The 20,090-nt window shown below is 39.3% G+C and overlaps 1 protein-coding gene across 1 annotated transcript; it reads right to left on the minus strand.

The window, feature by feature from the left end:
- Positions 1-821: 821 nt before the first annotated feature.
- Positions 822-12,393, minus strand: LOC308077584 (phthioceranic/hydroxyphthioceranic acid synthase-like; the record flags this gene model as incomplete). Its single annotated transcript, XM_080418329.1, has 6 exons — positions 822-6,383; positions 7,098-7,279; positions 7,916-8,122; positions 9,166-9,326; positions 10,457-10,610; positions 12,336-12,393. The coding sequence occupies 6 exons, from the start codon at positions 12,391-12,393 to the stop codon at positions 822-824; spliced, it is 6,324 nt and encodes a 2,107-aa protein (XP_080274455.1).
- Positions 12,394-20,090: the final 7,697 nt, after the last annotated feature.

Genomic DNA, 20,090 nt, shown 5'->3' on the forward strand with positions numbered 1-20,090 from the left:
AAAGTACTCATTATGCAGAATGTCCCATTTCACAAGTTTTCAAATGTATAAAAATCGTTTGAAAATAGCAGATCTACAAGCTCACAATGCTCAAATGGCAAAAATGTATAGGGCTGAAGTGGTTAATGTATGTTTTGTAATAATAATCAAAATCTACATAACTAGTTACTAGTTTTCAAATAATTGTAGTGGAGTAAAAGTATAATTTTTGTGGAATGAATAATTCATGGCACAATATATGTCTCTCTTCTCAAACAACTGAAAAGAAAAATACACATTTATATTATCAAGTAAAATCATTTTATTCAAACAATTTTCTGCAATTATTTTTATTCTCATTTTACAATGTGGTTATGTTACAGCATTGTCAAATATGTCTGTGACTGTAAATAGCCTTGTGGACTACTGTCATTGGACTCATGCTCAAAGTCTTTTTTTGTTTTGGTGGCATAACAACACATTGTTCATTTTGTATACCAGTGCCAGCATTTCTGTCAATCTGTATCTCCTCTTTTGATCTTGATTTTTTTATCTATCATTTTAAGATTCTGGTTTTGTAACTGCCAAAAAGGTTTCTATTGCTCTTTTTATACCCACATTTAATTTAGTTTTCTGTGAACAAGTTATCTTGACTGAACAAGAGCAAATAAGTGTCAAATAAAATCCACCCATGTCAGCTTCAGGATCACTCTTGCCAGTTTTCGAACGCCTTGTTGGTGTCAGAAAAACTGAGAATGTATTAGCTAAAAAGCATTAGCAAAAGATTGTACAATCGTAAAATGATACTCTGACTATATGCACAGTTTCTGTGTTTGACAGTTCTAAAAACTTGTTGAAAGATAATCTGTCTCTTGAATCAAGGTGGAGTCTTGGTCATCGTTCATATGTTCACTGCTAGTTCCTTCAGTTAAGATGGCTATCACTGTTGACAGTGTGGCATTGGGGTTCAGCAGTTTGACCAGAGGCACATTCACACCTCTCTCCTGAAAGATGAGGTTCTGCAGAGTCATCGCCTGCATTGAGTCAACGCCTAAAGAGGAGAGCAACATTTCCTCACTCAACTCACTCTTATCAATGCCAACGGTCTCACTAAGTAGAGATTTGACATAGTCACTTGGTGTGACTGAGTCTGCGTCTTTTGTCTGGGAATTCAACTGTTTGGACTTGTGGAAGGCCTCTTCCACCAAAGGTCCCAAACGCATTGCCATGGCGGAATTTTGGGAGAGGACGTTGGACCTGATGTTTTTGAAGTTAAATCTGACCACAGCCTGTTGGGGTCTGTTGATCACAAGGCATTGTTCCAAACTTGCATGAATGTCACCAACATCCAGCACCATGATTCCCTTTGCTTCCAGAAACCTCTGGAAGTGTTCCTTGTTTAAAAGAAGACCCAGGTTCAAAGCCCCCCAGTTGATAGACTGGCCTGGGAGCCCAAGCGTGCGTCTATAATGGCAGAATGTGTCGAGGAACGAATTGGCTGCTGCATAGTTTGTTTGTGATGCATTTCCTAGGAGGGCAGAGACGGAGGAGTAACACACAAAGTAATCTAACTCACAATGTTGAGTTGCATGATGCAGATTCAGAACACCATTCACTTTGGGCTTGAGGACCTTCTCGTAGAGAGATTCGTTAAGGGTTTCAATCAACCCGTCATGCAAGACAACGGCACTGTGGAACACTCCTCTGATTGGACAAGTGGGGAATTTCTGGCCAATTGTTTCAATAGTCTTGCACACATTCCGAGAGACAGATACATCACATTGCATGGTAATGATGGATGCCCCAAACTGTTTCTCTACATTGTGTATCATTTGCTGCATCTCTGTTGATGGACTGCTTCTGGAGAGTATGACAACATGTCCTCCACCTTTCTGACAAATGAACCTGACCGTTTCAAAGCCCAACCCTGTCAACCCGCCTGTCACAATGTACACAGCTTGCTTACGGAAAAGCTGTTTCTTTGTAGGCAGCAATGGAATAACAGATAGATCACTTTGTACATCTTGTGTCAGTGCCACTACAGGCAGGGTCTTTAAAATGAAGTACGACTTTGATCTTTCCAATAGGTGATTGTCAATACTTTCAGATTTGACACTCTGCAAGGTATAATTGTTAAGGGAAAATGATTTCCTGTCCAAGTTCATGGACTTAAGCCAGTGGTAAACATGGGACCTCTTTGCAGTCAGGGAGCCCTTCTGTAGAACCACTGGCACTAGAATGGTCTGCAGATGAACACCTTCCCTCACATTTTGAAATGAGTCCTGAGCCACTAAACACTGGGACTGAGATTCACACAGTACGACGACATTTCGTACACCCGGAACCTTGCAAAGGTTAGCAATCATAGACTCATCAAACTGGGGCAGGAGGACAAAGGCCTCCACTTGTTTTCCATCTACAAAAGATACATTGCACTGTGTACTACCTATGACATTCCATCCTGATTTGTGAGCTGTGAGAGTTAACACCTTCATCAGCACAGAGTCGGGGACTGAAGATATAATTCCCAGGTTTTGTTTGTTTCCGGCCAAAGCTCTGTGCAGGATCTCCCATGCTAGGACAAAGTATGAAACACAAGGTGTTCTCCTCAGGAATGGGAATCGTTTGCTACCATAGCATGCATCTACTGGCACTGAGACTGTGGTTGCTGCCTGAACAGGGTAACAAGCAACAACATGTTCTCCAACTTTAAACTTTCTAACATCCTTTCCAACTGCTGTGATCGTGCCACTGAAATCCAGAGCGAGCAGATTATGGTTCTGGGATGCTTGTTTGTTGCAGTAGATAGTCTGGCCATATTTCATATGAGAAACACTGACAGGATAATAGTCAGAAGTATGAGCACACATCTTACTGATCTGAATTTCAACCGATGACTCTGCAATTGGCTGGTGGTCATTATGATTGAAAGGAACAGCGGACAGGTTGGTCATTGTATATGCATCAGCTGTCTGAAGGATGCAGGGATCAGACAGTGTGGAGCAGAAGTTGCTGTCAAAGCTGTTAATATCACTTTGAATAGGGGTACGGACAATGGAAGGTTCCAAAACGGACCCGTCTTTTACTACCAATTCTGGGTACTTACTGCATGGGTATGATCTCAGGATCTGAGACAGTGCAGTGATGTCCTTAGTAGAGATGGAACTTATGTCAATCAGTTGAAAAGAAAGCTCTGGTAACTCTGCAGCAAATGATCTTGTCATGCCAAACAGAGCAAAGCCTGGGTTTATGTGGTCTACTGTGTTTTCAGCAGCACGGTATGTTATTGCTCTGATAGAGTTAGGGAACTTCATTAGCTTCAGTTCAAGGACTATTCGGCGGAATATCTCACAGCAGCTCACCAAATTCTGCAGGACATTATCGGCTGCCACCGAAGAGAGATCTTCTTTGCCCCACAAAAACAAGATCTCATCAAAATGTTTCCCTACTTCTGTGATGTTGAGGTTTACCAAAAGAGTATGGAATCCATGACTCAAGATTTCCTTTGCATGTGTTAAGGAAATGAATCGAGATCTTGAGTCCAGGTGTTGTTGCATGGCTTTACCTATGCCTAAACGGTCACAGAAGACCAAGGCCTTAGGAAGATCAGGGGATGTGATGTTTTCAGAGACAACATTGTATTCATTGTGGTAGAAGTATTCCTCAACCACATGAAAGCGACTTCCAAGGAACTTGACCAACACATGTTTGACCTCCACTAGCACTCTGCCCTCTTTATCTGTGAAGAAGCCACAGACTTCAAATTGATCAACACCTAAATCAATTAATCTAAGATAGATAATCATCTCATGTTGAAGTGGTTCCAACACTGTCACACTTCCAATTTTGGCAGGGAATCCCTTTCTTCCTGCAAATGCATGTGCTACCGTAACCGGGAGAAGTTGCATCAGGAAGTCAAGTACAACAGGATGGATGCAGTAGTCGTATAAGTGAGGCCGTAAGTCCTCTGGAACTGTTACAACTGAATATGCCTCCATCAATTCCTCCCCATAATGTATATCGCCCTTATTCTGGAAAACAGTCCCATACTGAAAGCCCGCCTGAGAAAGAAACAAATAGAGCTGTTCAGAGCTCACGACAGATGTGCATCTTTTGTAGATGGAGTTTAATGCAATACTCTTCTCTTCAATTACCCTTTCTTGCTTGCAAGCTATTGTGCCTGATGCATAAATGGCAGATGAAGAGAACACCTTGAAAGTAGACTCGTTCTCCGCTGGCACTAGTTGCACATTCATTTCTGGTGTATTCTGCATTAATTCAAATGGACTATGAAAATCTACACTCAGTTGAAGAGAGCTGAGGGGTATCTTTGGTTTGGCATTTGCCACGAAAGCAGCCAAACCCAACTCGACATAGAAGGCACCAGGGACGATGGGTATGCCATTGTGTTTATGCTCTTGCAGGTAGGATGAGGAGTTAGACAAAAGATCACAGCTGAATGTGTTGCTGTCCTTGCCAGTTTGATGCAGCACAGGGTGGTTAGTTGTTGTGCTTCTCTGTGATGCATCAATAATTATATCCCGTTTAGAGCAATCAAACTGGTATCTTGGGAAGGGCAATGGGGATGTCTCACATCCTCTGTAGAACTGGCTCCAGTCTACCTGAACCCCCAGCTCAAAAATCTTAGACACAAGGCTCAGCATTGTTTCATGATCTTTCTCTGGCAGAACTGATCCAAGAACAGGGGTGTTGTTTCCTAGAGTTTCCATGATGTTCCTTTGGAGGGCTCTCCTTGGGCCAATCTCTACAAACACTGCATTCCTCTTTCCTTTAGATGCTGCTCTCACTGCCTCCTCAAATAATACTGGCTCCCTGATGTTTCTGGCCCAGTACATGCCTGTGCTAAAATCAAGCTGCGCTACCTCCTTGCCTGTCACTGTCGAGATCAGCTCTGTCTCTAGATCATTCACCTGTAAGGAGCCGATACTGTCTGTTATGTCAGACAGAATTGTATCCATCATGTGGCTGTGGTAAGCCGCAGGGACATTCAGAACACGGAGGAACAGATTCTGACTACTGTCTGATCCATGTAACTCACTGTAGAGGCTTTCTATAGCATCTGCATCACCAGAGAGAGTGCAGGACTGGGGACTGTTGACGGCAGCGAGGCAAACCTTGTTAGAATAACGAGGGATGACATTAAGAACCTCTGACACAGCCATGTTGCTGATGACCAGCATCTTGCCTCCTGTAACCTTGCTCTGGAGGGTACTGCGGTAGTAGATCACCTTCACTGCATCCTCAAGAGACAAGAGGCCAGAACAGTGAGCAGCAGCGACCTCACCAACAGAGTGCCCAAGAATGGCATCAGGTTTGACCCCCCAATACTTGAGGAGGGTGGCAATGCCAACCTGGATAGCAAATAGGAGTGGTTGGATGACATCTGGGCTTGAGAAGTCACTACTCTCAAATTCACTCTCAAGTCTGTCCAAAATGCTCAGTCTACTGAATCTTTGGAAGAGTTTCTCAATCTCTTTGACCTTTTCTCTGAATACAGTCTCCTGTTTCAATAGTTGCTTACACATGCCATGGTAGGTCACACCATTCCCACAGAAGACAAACACCAGCTTCACATCTGAGAAGGAAGGGGTGATATTTTTGCTCAGGGCAGATTTTACTTGGCTTTTAAGCTCGGCCAGAGAAGAAATCACGATGGCCTTCCTGTATTTGTGTTTTCGATGGCTTCTTCGACAAGCTGATGTGTAAACCAACGAGTCTAGGTCAACAGCGCTGTCTGCATCTACCTGTTTAATGGTGTCTTCCATTGTGGAAATGAGGGATTTAGGAGAATTTGCTGACATGACCAAATACTTATTTTGTTTCCATGTACTCTTTTGAGGAAAGTTTGTCTGTTTGTGTTGTTTGACAATAGCGTGTGCATTTGTTCCTCCAAAACCAAAATTGTTTACCCCTGCAATTCTTTCACCAGAGAAATTCCACATCTCTACTTCAGTAGGAATCTTTACATTTAGGGCTTTGGCATCTATACTGGCACTGTGTTCTGAGTAGAACACAGTTGGAACAATGGTTTCATGCTTCATCATTAACAGTACCTTAATGAGCCCTGCCACCCCAGCTGCAGACTCTGTGTGTCCAATGTTGCTCTTCACAGAGCCGATGCGGAGTGTCTCTGAATCTGGAGGCCTGGCTTTGGCGATGACGTTTGAGATGCTCCCAGCCTCTGTTGGGTCTCCAACCGGTGTTCCAGTCCCATGTGCCTCTATGTACTGGACGTTCTGCAGGTCAGACTCTGAGTAGACGCGGCGCAGCAGCTCCTCTTGTTGAACCATGGAGGGTTTGGTGATCGGAGTGACTGAGCGTCCATCTTGGTTGACTGCCGTTTTGGTAATGACACCCCATATATGGTCATGTTCTTGTAAAGCCTGTAATAATAGACAATTGTAATGTTATATCCAGTAGAATCTACTGAGTAGATTATAATTTTATTGTCATGGGTATCCCTTGGTAGGCAACCAGGCCTGGCTGGGATCTGTGCTCCGAGGAGTGCACTTTTGTTGTTCATGATGCAATGCACCGTTAACTTGAAATCCAAATGATTGACTGAATACTTACAACAACAACTTACAAAACAGTACGGCAGTACAGTAAAAAAATATATGCTAAAAGGATGACAAAAAAAGCCCCGGTGGGCTTGTTTCCATTGTGGTTCACTGTACTCAATTCATCATCATGACATACAATACATCATTTTATAACATCAACAACACTAAATTGCAGTACTAAGCAATATTAGAGTAAGTGTGTTGTTTTCATCTCTGGGGGCAAGCAGGGACTAAAATGATCTAAGTCCAATTAGGATTTGAGGACAGCCATGTTTTTAGGTCAGTTTTAAATTTGGATGAGGAATCGAGATGTTTCTAGGCTGTTGGTAGGGCAGTCCACATTTTGGTGCCGGTATATTCCCCATGTTTGTGCTGAATTTAGGGGGAACAAGGTCATGGGAGCTCCCTCTGATGCCCATGTGCGTCACAGGTTCATGGGCACTATTCCTGATAGAAGTCAATGTGTCTCACAGTGATAGATGCTGCATTTCCACCAAATCGGTTATTTTTCATGATCATTTTGTCAATGCGTACCTTTCTCAGTGGTTTCAGCAGAACAAACCCACAGCCCTCTCCTCTGCCGTAGCCATCAGCTGTGCTGGAGAAAGGTTTACTGGTTCCTTCAGGTGAGACCATCTTTGCCTTGCTGAGAGCAACAAAGACTGCTGGATCGATCAAGCAGCTGACTCCCCCACACAGAGCCATCTCACAGTCTCCTGATGAGAGAGAATATATGATTGGTTAAGCAGTCATTTATTTTCAATAGTTCACGCCAGATTAATCACATGAACCCTAGCATCCTTCTTCTGGGCATTTCATAATTGATGACCAATCTGTGAAAATAGGCGAACATCTGGCAAAAATAGCTGGGTCGGCTATTTTTGCTATTGACGTACAACAATGTAAATAGTGCTGTAATCCTACGCTTGGCCAAATACGACAGTTTCGGCAACAGCCGGATGTGTCACTTTCGGCACCCTCCGTCACCTCTATAGGGCTATAGCAGTGGCTAATGGGCTCTTTATCTGTGGAACCACAAAATGGCCGCCACTGCTATGCCCTATATTTAAACAGATCGATGGCTTTCCCCCTAATTCCCAGCAAATTGAACCCATGCAGCCTATAAACTCATTATGCTGTTACAATTGCCCCTGCACTACACTGATTATTTCAATCAATAGTGCGACCCTAAACATTTTTTTTTTACATTTTCAAGTTGAACACAAGTAGCCTACAAGTTACAGTACCTGCGTAAAAATTGCATCCAAATAGATTAAAATAGAGGTTTTTGAGTAACAAAACCTTTTCTACAATTGTCCCCGGTCTCCCCAACTACATACAAAACTGCCAACCTTGTTTGATGGCTTGACAGGCCAAATGAAGAGCCACCAGTGATGATGAGCAAGCAGTGTCTATAACCATTGAAGGTCCGGTGAGGTTGAAGACGTAGGAGACTCGGTTAGCAGCGATACTCGTAGCCTGCCCAGAGCTAGTCCAGTGGTTGATCACACTGGGATGCAGGTGTGCAGCAGTTTGCTCATACTCTCTGTTCATCAAACCTGCAATATACACATAGTTTAGTGGTACAATTATGGGGTGCTGTTGTTACTACATTTGTATTATCTAAAAGTTAATGAAATGGTAATAAAATAAGTAAGTTTATTAAAGGATGACTTCACCCATTTTAACCTATATTCATATAAATGGTCCTCACTAATGTTTATGATAAAATGGTACAATTTCTTTCTACTCAGTCTGTGTCTCATAGGAGGGCTGTGGACACTTCAGAAACCCGTCTACCAGTGACATCATCGTTAGACAGATTTTATTTTCAAAAAAGATTTATTATTATTTTATTAACACGAGAACAGTGGCTTCCATTATATACAGTAGCATGCTAACTTTCCAGGAATAGAAAGCCTGCAGTTTCTATTAGCTTGGATTCCCCATCGATGATGTCACTGGTAGGCAGGTTTCTGAACTGTCCACAGCCCTCGTCTGAGACACAGACCAAGTAGGAACAAATGGTACCATGTTATCATGAGCATTAGTGAGGACCAATTATATGAAAACAGGTTGAAAATGGGTGAAGTTGTCCTTTAAGTTTAATTTTAAGTTTAAGATCAAGTTTAAGCAGTTTAAAGCTGCACTATGTAACTTTCCTCTTGATTTGATTCCGGTTTGCTTAACGTTTTACCATTGAGCTAATAGAGCCTGCCTCCTCGCTCATCTTCATCTCAATCATCTTTCATCGCAAAAATTAAAGATTTTCGTGCCGCCCCACTAACTCTACCATAGTGCAGCTTAAAATTTCACTAAGTTAATTGTCATAGTTCAATATATATATATATATATATATATATATATATATATATATATATATATATATATATATATATATATATATATATATATATATATATATATATATATATATATATACACACATAAATATATATGTTATTAATATATATTCCTTATAGGCTATATATTCCCATTGATAAATATATTACTTTCTACACTTAAAAATCCTTATCCATTGTTACACTCAGAGTTACAGAAACATTTATTTTTTACTGTAGCTTATTTTTTACCACCGTACCCAGAAACACTCCTGTGTTTGTGCCGCTGGCCTTTTCCATGGGCAGGCCAGCATCCTCTAAAGCCCTGTACACACACTGAAGAACCATCTTCTGCTGGGGGTCCATGCGCTCCACTTCACCGTCACTGATGCCAAAGAACCTGTGGTCAAATTCATTGAACCTACACAGGGAAATTCACATGTCAGCCTTTTGAAGTTGATTTTAATGACTTATACAAAGTTACTTATAAAACAATGAGTTACATTGTTGAGTTAGCAAAACATTGAACATTTTAAATATAAAATGGCTTCTTCCATTCATGTCAAGCAATTAAAGCAAATATTTCTTATACCCATCAGATGGTCCTATTGTTACGACCGGCCTGGGGTTACTAGGTGTAACATAAAATGGACTCCCTCCTCCCCAGTCCCCAAACACAGCCACCAACACCAGTTTAAAATCCATAATACAGTGATTTATTAACAAAGTTGAAAACATGGGTAAATTAGACAAAGTGCTCATCGGAGGACAGGTCAGTTAGGTTATTGTGGAACTGCAATGTTTGGAATTCGCCAATCAGGATGGAATATGAAAAATTAGACAGATCCATCTTGATCACTTGACTATAGAGATAATGTGTACCGGTTTGCGTGATGTTTGGACCAAATTTGTTGGTGTACCATAACAATAAATGGTTTTGCAAAAATCGGCCTCATCAAGATCTGTTTCAAAAAGATCTTGAAAAGAAATAGTGAAATAATATTTTGAATATATTATATATATATATATATATATATATATATATATATATATATATATATATATATATATATATATATATATATATATAAACATATATATATATATATATACCAAATATTATTTCACTATTTCTTTTCAAGATCTTTTTGAAAATAGCAGATCTACAAGCTCACTGTGAGCTTGTAGATCGGCTATTTTCAAATAGCCATTGTACAGGTTTAAAATGTAGCCTAATCGCCTCTTTGGGGCTTGTTTTCATAGAACTGGCTGCTTACTTCTCTCACAACATCTGGCAACGACACACGTAATGCTGTTTCCTCCGTCTACATGGAGACGGGACATCAGACACCACTCACACCACACACACCAGCTACTCAATCAGCACCACTCAATCACCCATACACCAATGAGGTAAAAATACATACACAGGGCAACACACAGGAAAATACTTACATGACCCCTAGGGTCATAACACTATATATTGATAGTTGTGTCTCATATTAAGTTATGCATTCATATTTAGAGTAAGAAAAAGATGAATAACTGTACCCTTCAATGAGAGCAGCCTTCGCCGTGCGGGACTTGCCCGCTTTGCTGTCATCAGGGTCATACCAGCTCGCCAGGTCAAACCTCTCCTTGGGAATCGGCACAGTACAGTTCTTCCCAGTCACAAGAACATTCCAGAAATGTTCAAGCCCCTCTCCTGTGTACAATGATTTATGATTATAGCCAACACAATCAAATTCAATCTGTCTAATTGCAGGCACATAAGACCATATCTAACAACAGACGCAGCTAAACTCTTCATCATGCTATGATCTTCTCACACATAACATACTGCTTCACAACCTCAGGTCACAGACAAATCTGACAACTTTGAAACATATACTTTACAAACAGACTTTAAAAACACTTGGCCGAAAGGCCAATTGTGACCACCATTGCCATATAGTTCAAAAGTACAATTTATTTAATTTTGATAGCTTTAAACATTTTGCAGATGCTTGTCTCATTTTTTATGTTTTAAATGGGCTTGCACCTCCTCCACTGAAACAGTTCATAGAGCGAAGGGAAAGTGGTGATAAGGGCAACTACCAGAGGGGACTGTGAGGTACCATTCAGACGGAGTGTGTTTGGTAAAACAGTCTTCTCTGTTAGAGACTCCCATCACTGGAATAGTCTCCCTACCGAAGTAAGAGAGACCACCCACTATTTGACCTTCAAATTAAACCTTTAAGCCAAAAGATGGCTTAAAGCAAACCAAATTTGTAATCATGGGTAATGGGTAATGATCAGCTCTTTTTGTCACTGGTGTAATTTCTCATATTTTACTTTAATTGTCATCTGTCTCCTGTATTATGTTTACTTGTCTTGTCTTGTACTGTATTGATACTGTATGTCTGTTTTTGTATGGATAGTTTTATCACCACTTTATAACAGCTAACTCGGGGACTACAGATGAAAATTAGCTTCTGGCTAACTCTGGCTCATTTACATGGATGTGAAAACTGACATGTTGATTAATGTGCACTGTCCCTGGTAAGTAAATAAATAAATACATTCCTGTCATGATGTGAACATGAATATTTTAACTGCTGGAGTATTATATTCTGTTAAAAGTGTTGAGCTGTTGAGTTGTGCATGTCAGAAAGTCTTTATCATGTGGAGTAAACAGGACATATTAGGTGGGGAAAAGTACTTATTCTTTTCCACTTACACAGTAAAAGTATCAATACCACAATGTAAAAATACTCTGTTACAAGTAGCCTAGAAGTAAAAGAGTAAAAGTTCATCAAAGTATTGGCATCAAAATATACCTACAGTACTTACAGTACCAATGTACTTTCCACCACTGATCTTATCCATTCATTATATATTTACTGCTCATGTAAATTAATTGTCAGTTGGATTAATTTAATTAAGACAAATTTGCTCATGTATCTGCAGCTCACATGGTTCACACATTTTGGCCGTAAGAACAATTTAGAAATATAGTGAGGAATCTTGAATTGTATTGAAATATATATTCGGTAACCAACTGTCAGCTTTGCCAGATACACACATTGTAATCAGTTCAAACATAGGCACGCAACAATTCCCAATGAAGCCAGTCAATTTTAGGTATACAAATTTTAGGCCCTACAGTTTAATTGGGACACTTTTGCAGGAAACCGGGTAAATAATCCGGGGTAGAAGAGGAAAGCTGCATAGTGCACCTTTAATTAGTATCATTACACCTGTGAAATAACTAAGAAGTGGCCCAATTTTCTGCCAATAATTATGGCTGCTGTGCATAGAACCTATTGTATGATTAAATCACAGCGCTGGTATAATCTAAACCTCAAGGATATTGTTTTTTATTTGTGCAGTAAGAATGGTTAAAATATTTGTCTTAAAATAGCTTTTGAAAGTAAAATACTGTACTTACCCCCTGGGAAATTGCATCCTATGCCCACAACAGCAATTCCATCTTCAACTTCTTCCATGGCTTCACAGCATCACTGTGAACAACTTTAGCCAGTCTGACAAACTGGATGAGCAACGATTAAAATCAATGTAGTGTTATATGATACGCCTAACAGTCGAGTATGCTTCTCACAACGTACCATCTACCCCTGTATGTGTACCTGGCTTACTGGTGATACTTATAGCCCACTTTGTTCTTAATCATAGCCATGGAGATGGAGATGCCCACTTTTTATAGGACTTTGAATTACCTCACGAGTTTGGTAAATAGTCCACCTCTTTGCACGGAACGCACTTTCATCCATCTCTCACTTGGCCAGAAAAGGTCAAGGTCAGGCTCTGTAGACAAAAATGACTGAATGTGTTTATTGTTACTAGTTAAGGATTCTTGTTTCCTTGTTCCTTGTAAGTTGTCTATAATATCATAGCCATGTTGTTGCACAAATCTTACAGGTTTATGTTCCCTAATTAAGTTGAAATGGTTAGGATAGATAGTGAACTTTATTGATATAGTGCTTTGTGAAATAAGGTTACATTGTGCTTCACAAAAATAAGAATTACAGGAACATAACTAGGAAGAGAAAATGAATAAGTAAAAATATAAATAAAACAAATAGAAGAAAAAAGAAAATAACTAAACTATAAACACTATTAGAAGGCCTTGACATAAAGGTAAGTTTTCAGAAGTGATTTAACATGATTAGCCTTTCTAAAGCCTTGTTGGCTGGCCTGATCGCCCAATAAGGCAAGTTTAAGGACCATCTACTGTAAGATGACCCTTATGAACCTGAGGATCTGCTCAGGTTCATAATAAGCATATCGTTGCTGTCGGGCAGAAACCTCTTAACTCCAGATTATAACTATTTGCCGTACTTGATCATACTACAGCGTCACACAAAAGCATCAAAAATAGCAGGTCTACAAGCTCGAAAAGTGACGCGAAGCGACACGTTTTGGGCTTGTAGATCTGCTAATTTTGCTATTTTTGAATTTGAATCCTGAAAAGTAACAGTTTTGGACATACTGTATGAGGTTTCCACCCGACAGAGACAATATCTACAATACCAAATCTCAACATCAAATGACAGAAGGAAGCAATAGGTCATTAGTGACCTTTTTCGGTTGTTTGAGGAAAGCATAACTGGACTGTCTTTTGTCTGAACTGTCGTACAATTCTGGATCAATCAGTTAGATATAATAAACAACCATAATAACAATGTAGTATAATGTATAATTGTGTGGTGATTTAGCCAGGTAGGGCATATAGTTTCACAAATGTAATTTTAAATGTGCAATATTGTGAAGGATATTCAAGCATAAAACCGCTGTACATCCTAAAGCTGGCTTTGTTTGGCGATTCTGAGACCAAGAATCGCCATACAATGACTAAATTGATTGATTTAATACTATTAGTCAGAAATGTAAACAGCACGTCGTACAGTCAGACATTAAGGCTAAAAGGATAACACAAAAAAGTCCAAGACCAGTGACTCCAGGTATATTTTTTACACTGATGATGTCTCCAAGTTTGTGCATCAGTAGATGATTTTTTGTTAACAGTCATGTATGAGGGTATTAAAGGCACTTCCCCTTTGACCTCTTAAATACCAATTCCATTTTTAATTGATAATGTAATTGCTATTTCTGGATTTTCCTCTGGTGCACCGGAAAAGGCTGTCTCTGATGTTTGAATGCTATGGATAATTCTGAAAGATATGAGTTATTAAAGCTGCCCTATGTAACTTTCCTCTTCTACCCCGGATTTGAACCCGGGACTCATGCTCAAGTGCACACAATTTTACCTTTGAGCTAATAGAGCCTGCCTGCTTGCTCAGGGGAGAAATATAAGTTATATTGTATTAACATACTCTACCATACAGTAGGGCATTCACGAATAGTGATTTTTAGCATTCGAATTATTCGACCTATAAGTATTCGAATATTCGATTAATCGATTTGATTATACAAAAAATATTAATGGCATTGACGACTCGACTCAAGGAATGCGAGTTGACGTCACACCAGAGCTCACAGCTGCGTGTCTGCTGTAGTAGAGCCACTAAAAATCTAAAAAAATCTAAAAAAAAAATCTAAAAAAAAAAAATTTTAAAAAGAAAATAGAATAATCGACTTTGATGTACAGTGGTCGAATAGTGGTTTGATAGTCGAATATTCGATTATTCTGTTAATGCCCAACCATACAGATTGTATAAGTTATATTGTATTAAGATACTCTACCATACAGATTGGACACAATTACAGTTTTGATAAAGAGACATTGTTTGTGTTTTTGATTTCTTCCTTATGTTCTACAATTCTAAGAACCCAAATGTATAAAGAAGATGTTCTTCCTTACACAGCTTCTGGCCTACATGTAATCTGTTACTAGAGGAGACTAATCACCCATTTCGGATGCTGTCCAGTAGTTGCACTGAATGGGACATTATCACATTTAATCAGAATATTGATGGGTCTAAGTACGGGGCTCAGTAGGTGGTTTGTATAAAGTATAGTTTTGGACCACAATGGAGGCGTCTCAAGTGAACTTGAGCCACGAGAGGCGAGCTAAAGCGAGCGAGTTGCCGTGCCGAACGTTGCAAAGCGCCGTCCGTGTTATGTACCGCTGGGCACAGAATCGTGGTTCATGTTTTGGGGTGAGCGTTTGCCCCAACTTTCATCAACCCACAGAATAACGACAAAACACCTCCCGTCGGTAGGTCAGTATCTCACCTACTTAGACCAATCAATAGTCTGATTAAACGTGATAATGTCCCATTCAGTACATTGACAGCATCCGAAGCCGGTGCACCAATAAAAGATGGAGGATGTAAAAAATATCCTATACGGTGCGTCACCAGTAGTTAATGTTTCCTTGTTTTTTCCAGTAAGTTGTCTAGTTTCATAGCCATGTTGTTTTATAGATTAAGAACATAGATGATAAACTTTATTGATATAGTGCTTTGTGAAATAAGGTTACATTCTGCTTTCAGTTGTTCCAGTAGTTAATGATAGTTGTTTCCTTGTTTTTTCCAGTAAGTTGTCTATCATAGCCATGTTGTTTTATAAATCAAGAACGTAGATGGTAAACTTTATTGATATAGTGCTTTGTGAAATAAGGTTCTGCACACCTAGTGAAATGGACAGGAGCGTAGGAGTAATGAACTTGAGAAGAGCAAAAAGAAATGCTGTCTTCAACAGGAACCCGGGACCCCTAGGGGGTCCCCAGAATTACTACAAGGGCTCGCCAAATCTTTGTGTGATAGGAACTCCAACCCTAGCATCCCTATTCCGAGGGGATCATTAGTCAAAAATAGCAGAGCTTGTAGATCGGCTATTTTCGACAAAGGGGCGAAGACGTTTGAGGGGAAAAAAAGAGCAGTACAGAGCCAAAGTGGTTAAACGTCTGAAAATACAAATTAATAGAAAAGATAACGTGTAATTAAACAATCCAAAATATTAATTTACACAACACTGATGATAGTGCTGTCAAACAAGTCTATGAAGCTATGTATGAAAAAGTTTAATCTGCAACACAAGTTTTTACAATATGTAGTGAGGGTCCCTGATTCATAAGCATATCGTTGCTGTCGGGCAGAAACCTCTTAACTCCAGATTTTAACTATTTGCCCTACTTGATCATCCTACAGCGTCACACAAAAGCATCCAAAATAGCAGGTCTACAATTAAGCTCGAAATGTGACGCGAAGCGACAGGCGTTGAGCTTTTTAGACACTAGATGCTACTTTTGCTATTTTCTTTTTTTAATCCTGAAAAGTAACAGTTTTGGATAAGAGTTTTCCAATATAACTAGGACCCTGGCATTGTAAGGCTTTTAAAGTTTTCAGTAACATTTTAAATTAAAATTTCATCAAATAACAGAAGCAAGCAATAGGTCATTATTGACCTTTTTCGGTTGTTTGAGGAAAGCATAACTTGACTGTTTTCCTTTGTTTTAATTTCCCATGAACTGTCGTGGAATTCTGGATCAGACCCTAACTGCTGCTGGGTAGCAGTTAGGGGTTAAGTGTCTTGCTCATGGACACCTCAACACATAGCTGGGGCCAGGAATCAAACCTGGGACCTTAAGTTTCCCAGGTGAACTCTCTACCCATTCAGCTATGACCGCCCACTAGACTGGAGGGTCAACTTTTACAACCAGTCACAGCATGGATTAATCCATTGAGAACACTTGATATGGCTGAGGATATATTTTAAATGGTCAATGTCATACACTTTAAAACTGCCATCAGCTGGTCTTCTCTGAATTGCGCTACTTGTCTGTGGATTGTGTCAACTTTAGGAAAGTGACAATTCCACAATAGTTTCTTCCAGAGGAGTCAGAGAATGATCATAAATAGTGACTGCATAACACAAGTGAAAACTGTATAATGGGCTGGTTAAACTGGCTTACTGGATTACTTGACAACTTTGTTGCTATTTAAGTAATTTCATAAGTAATAGAAATATGCTTCCAAAAAGATTTACCTTTACTTGACTATATTAAATGTGAGTTATAGTGTTCCTTTTCAATAAAAAAAATAAAAATAAAAATGGATAATTTGTTGTTTTTGAGTAGTTTAGTAGAATGGGACAACACCTTGGGACGCCACATTGGATTTGGATATAAATAATTAACTGTTGGTAATTTCACAGATTCAGTTGCATTCATTGAGTCCTAAACCCTAGGATTAGACACCCAAACCACCTTTCTAAGTTGAATAGTAATTTAAAATGTAAGCTCCCGGCAGCCATCGTGGACGCCATCTTGAAAATGTGTTCAATTATACAAATTATCGAATTAAATATGCACAATACCAACATGTTCTCAGCATAAATGGAATCTACTGGTAAAATCACAATTTCAACTGTTTATAAGACCATTGGTTTCCTAAAGGTATTGTCTAGAAGTCATATAAATGATTCAGACACATCACGGTTTCATATGTGGGTAGATTTGTTTAGAGAGTGATAACTGCCATTAAGCCACTAGATTGTCAGGGTTATCATACCAAAATATAAACTAGAGAAATGTAGGAAGGCAAACATACAAAACAATTACGGTCACCTTAGGTGGAACCAAAATCTAGCTTGGTACTAAATGTCATGTCTCACCTAGACACAGGATCTAAATGTCTCAAGCAGGGAGATAAAATACAACCACCCCATTTGTATACATTATATTGTATTAACATATTCTACCATACAGATTGGACAAAATTACAGTTTTGATAAAGAGACATTGTTTGTGTTTTTGATTTCTTCCTTATGTTCTACAATGCTAAGAGCCCAAATGTATAAAGAAGATCTTCTTCCTTACACAGCTTCTGGCCTACATTTGTATAAAGTATAGTTTTGGACCACGACGGAGGAGTCTCAAGCAAACTTCAGCCACGAGAGGCACCATCAGCGCTGTCCGTGTTATGTACATGTTTTGCCCCAACTTTCATCAACCCACAGAATAACGACAAAACACCTCCCGTCGGTAAGTCAGTATCTCACCTACTTAGACCAATCAATAGTCTGATTAAACGTGATAATGTCCCATTCAGTACATTGACAGCATCCAAAACAAGATGGATGCAAAAAATGGAGTACTATACGGTGCGTCACCAGTAGTGTATTGATAGTTGTTTCCTTGTTTTTTCCAGTAAGTTGTCTAGTTTCATAGCCATGTTGTTTTATAGATTAAGAACATAGATGGTAAACTTTATTGATATAGTGCTTTGTGAAATAAGGTTACATTCTGCTTTCAGTTGTTCCCATAGTTAATGATTGTTGTTTCCTTGTTTTTTCCAGTAAGTTGTCTATCATAGCCATGATGTTTTATAGATCAAGAACGTAGATGGTAAACTTTATTGATATAGTGCTTTGTGAAATAAGGTTACATTCTGCTTCACTTAGTAGAAAAAGTCCTTTTGCACACCTAGTGATGCACAGGTGCGTACTGCGTAGGAGTAATGAACTTGAGAAGAGCAAAAAAAAAAGGCTGTCTTCACTTATAGCAGGGGTCTTCAACAGGGGGTTCAGGACCCCTAGGGGGTCCTCAGAGTTACTACAAGGGGGGCCGCTAAATCTTTGTGTGATAGGAACTTCAACCCTAGCATCCCTATTCTGAGGGCTTGTAGATCGGCTATTTTCGACAAAGGAGCAAAGACGTTTGGTGTTGAGTGGAAAAAGGAGCAGTGCAGAGCCAAAGTGGTTAAACGTCTGAAAATACATATTAATAGAAAAGATAACGTGTAATTAAACAAGCAAAAATATTAATTTACACAACACTGATGATAGTGCTGTCAAACAAGTCTATGAAGTTATCTATGAAAAAGTTTAATCTGCAACACAATTTTATAGTGGGGGTCCCTGCTTCATCTCTGTCTCTCTCTCAGCTAAGGGGTCCTTGGCCTGAAAAACATTGAAGACCCCCGACTAAAAAACTAAAAATAGATCCAACTCTTCGGTCGCCTCATCCCTTCATCAGGCCTGATGAAGGTCCGAGCAACAGAAAAGTTATATCTTCATGTATCTCCTCTACATTGTGCTTCACAAAAGAATTACAGGAATATAACATGGAAGATAAATAACATATAAATAAAACAAATAGAATGTTTAAAAACACATACAAGGAGATGAGCATGGATAAAAGAGAAGCAAGAAAATAAAACTGTAAACATTATTAAAAGGCCTTGACATAAAGGTACGTTTTCAGAAATGATTTAACATGATTTATCCAAGGCATTTGTCAGAATCAATCATGAAAAAGTATTCATGAAACTGCTTTCGAATCCTCTCAAATCCACAGGTATGAGTAGCTGACTCCGGCCATTGACACTCATTTGTAATGTAAACATAGATGGAGGTCATTGCTTTTTGTCTAACAATGTAATGTAAATGAGTGGCCAACTGTCCTGTATACAAATGCAAATCACCTGTGCACGTGCGGGTTAACCATTTGGTTCGGTATGAACCAAATGGATCCTTATAACTGTGATTATAATACAATATAAATGATAATGTATTACAACTATATTATAATACACTCTAATGGATTATAACTGATTATAATACAATATCAATTATTATAATTTATTACAACTATGATAATTATAACACACTATAATAGATTACAACTGTGATTATAATAATCTATAAAGTATTATAATGTTTTACAACTATATTCTGTTCTAAATAAAAAGTCGGTGAGTGATCAGTCATTATGAAGACTTGGACTTCCTAAGACTTGGAGTCAGATATTGTCCTCTAGTTTCATATCCATTTGAAAGTTCTGCCAGAAAACGTGTGTTTAGTCAAATATCTCCAATATCTTTTCCACGAGATGCACACGGACGACTTTCTGTACGGGCGAGGGGCCCGGAATGAGTGCAGGACTGAATATATCTAAACTTCCTTTGGGAAGCACAAATGTTTGGGACACACAATTGGCAGATGGAGTGACTCATTACCCCGCACCAATCACAAGCACCTGTCAATTGTGTGCCCCATTTGTTTGTGCTTCCCTGTGTCAATTTGTTATGACGTTTGTGATGACCAGAGGATGTTTGGGTAAATTCGGTCCTTCACTCAAGTCGTGCCCCTCGCCCGTACAGAAAGTCGTCCGTGTGCAGCTCGTGGAAAAGTGGAGATATTTGACTAAACACACGTTTTCTGGCAGAACTTTCAAATGGATATGAAACTAGAGGACAATATCTGACTCCAAGTCTTA

This window comes from Gymnoscopelus braueri (assembly GCF_963280865.1).
Source record: "Gymnoscopelus braueri genome assembly, chromosome: 21".
NCBI lineage: Eukaryota > Metazoa > Chordata > Actinopteri > Myctophiformes > Myctophidae > Gymnoscopelus > Gymnoscopelus braueri.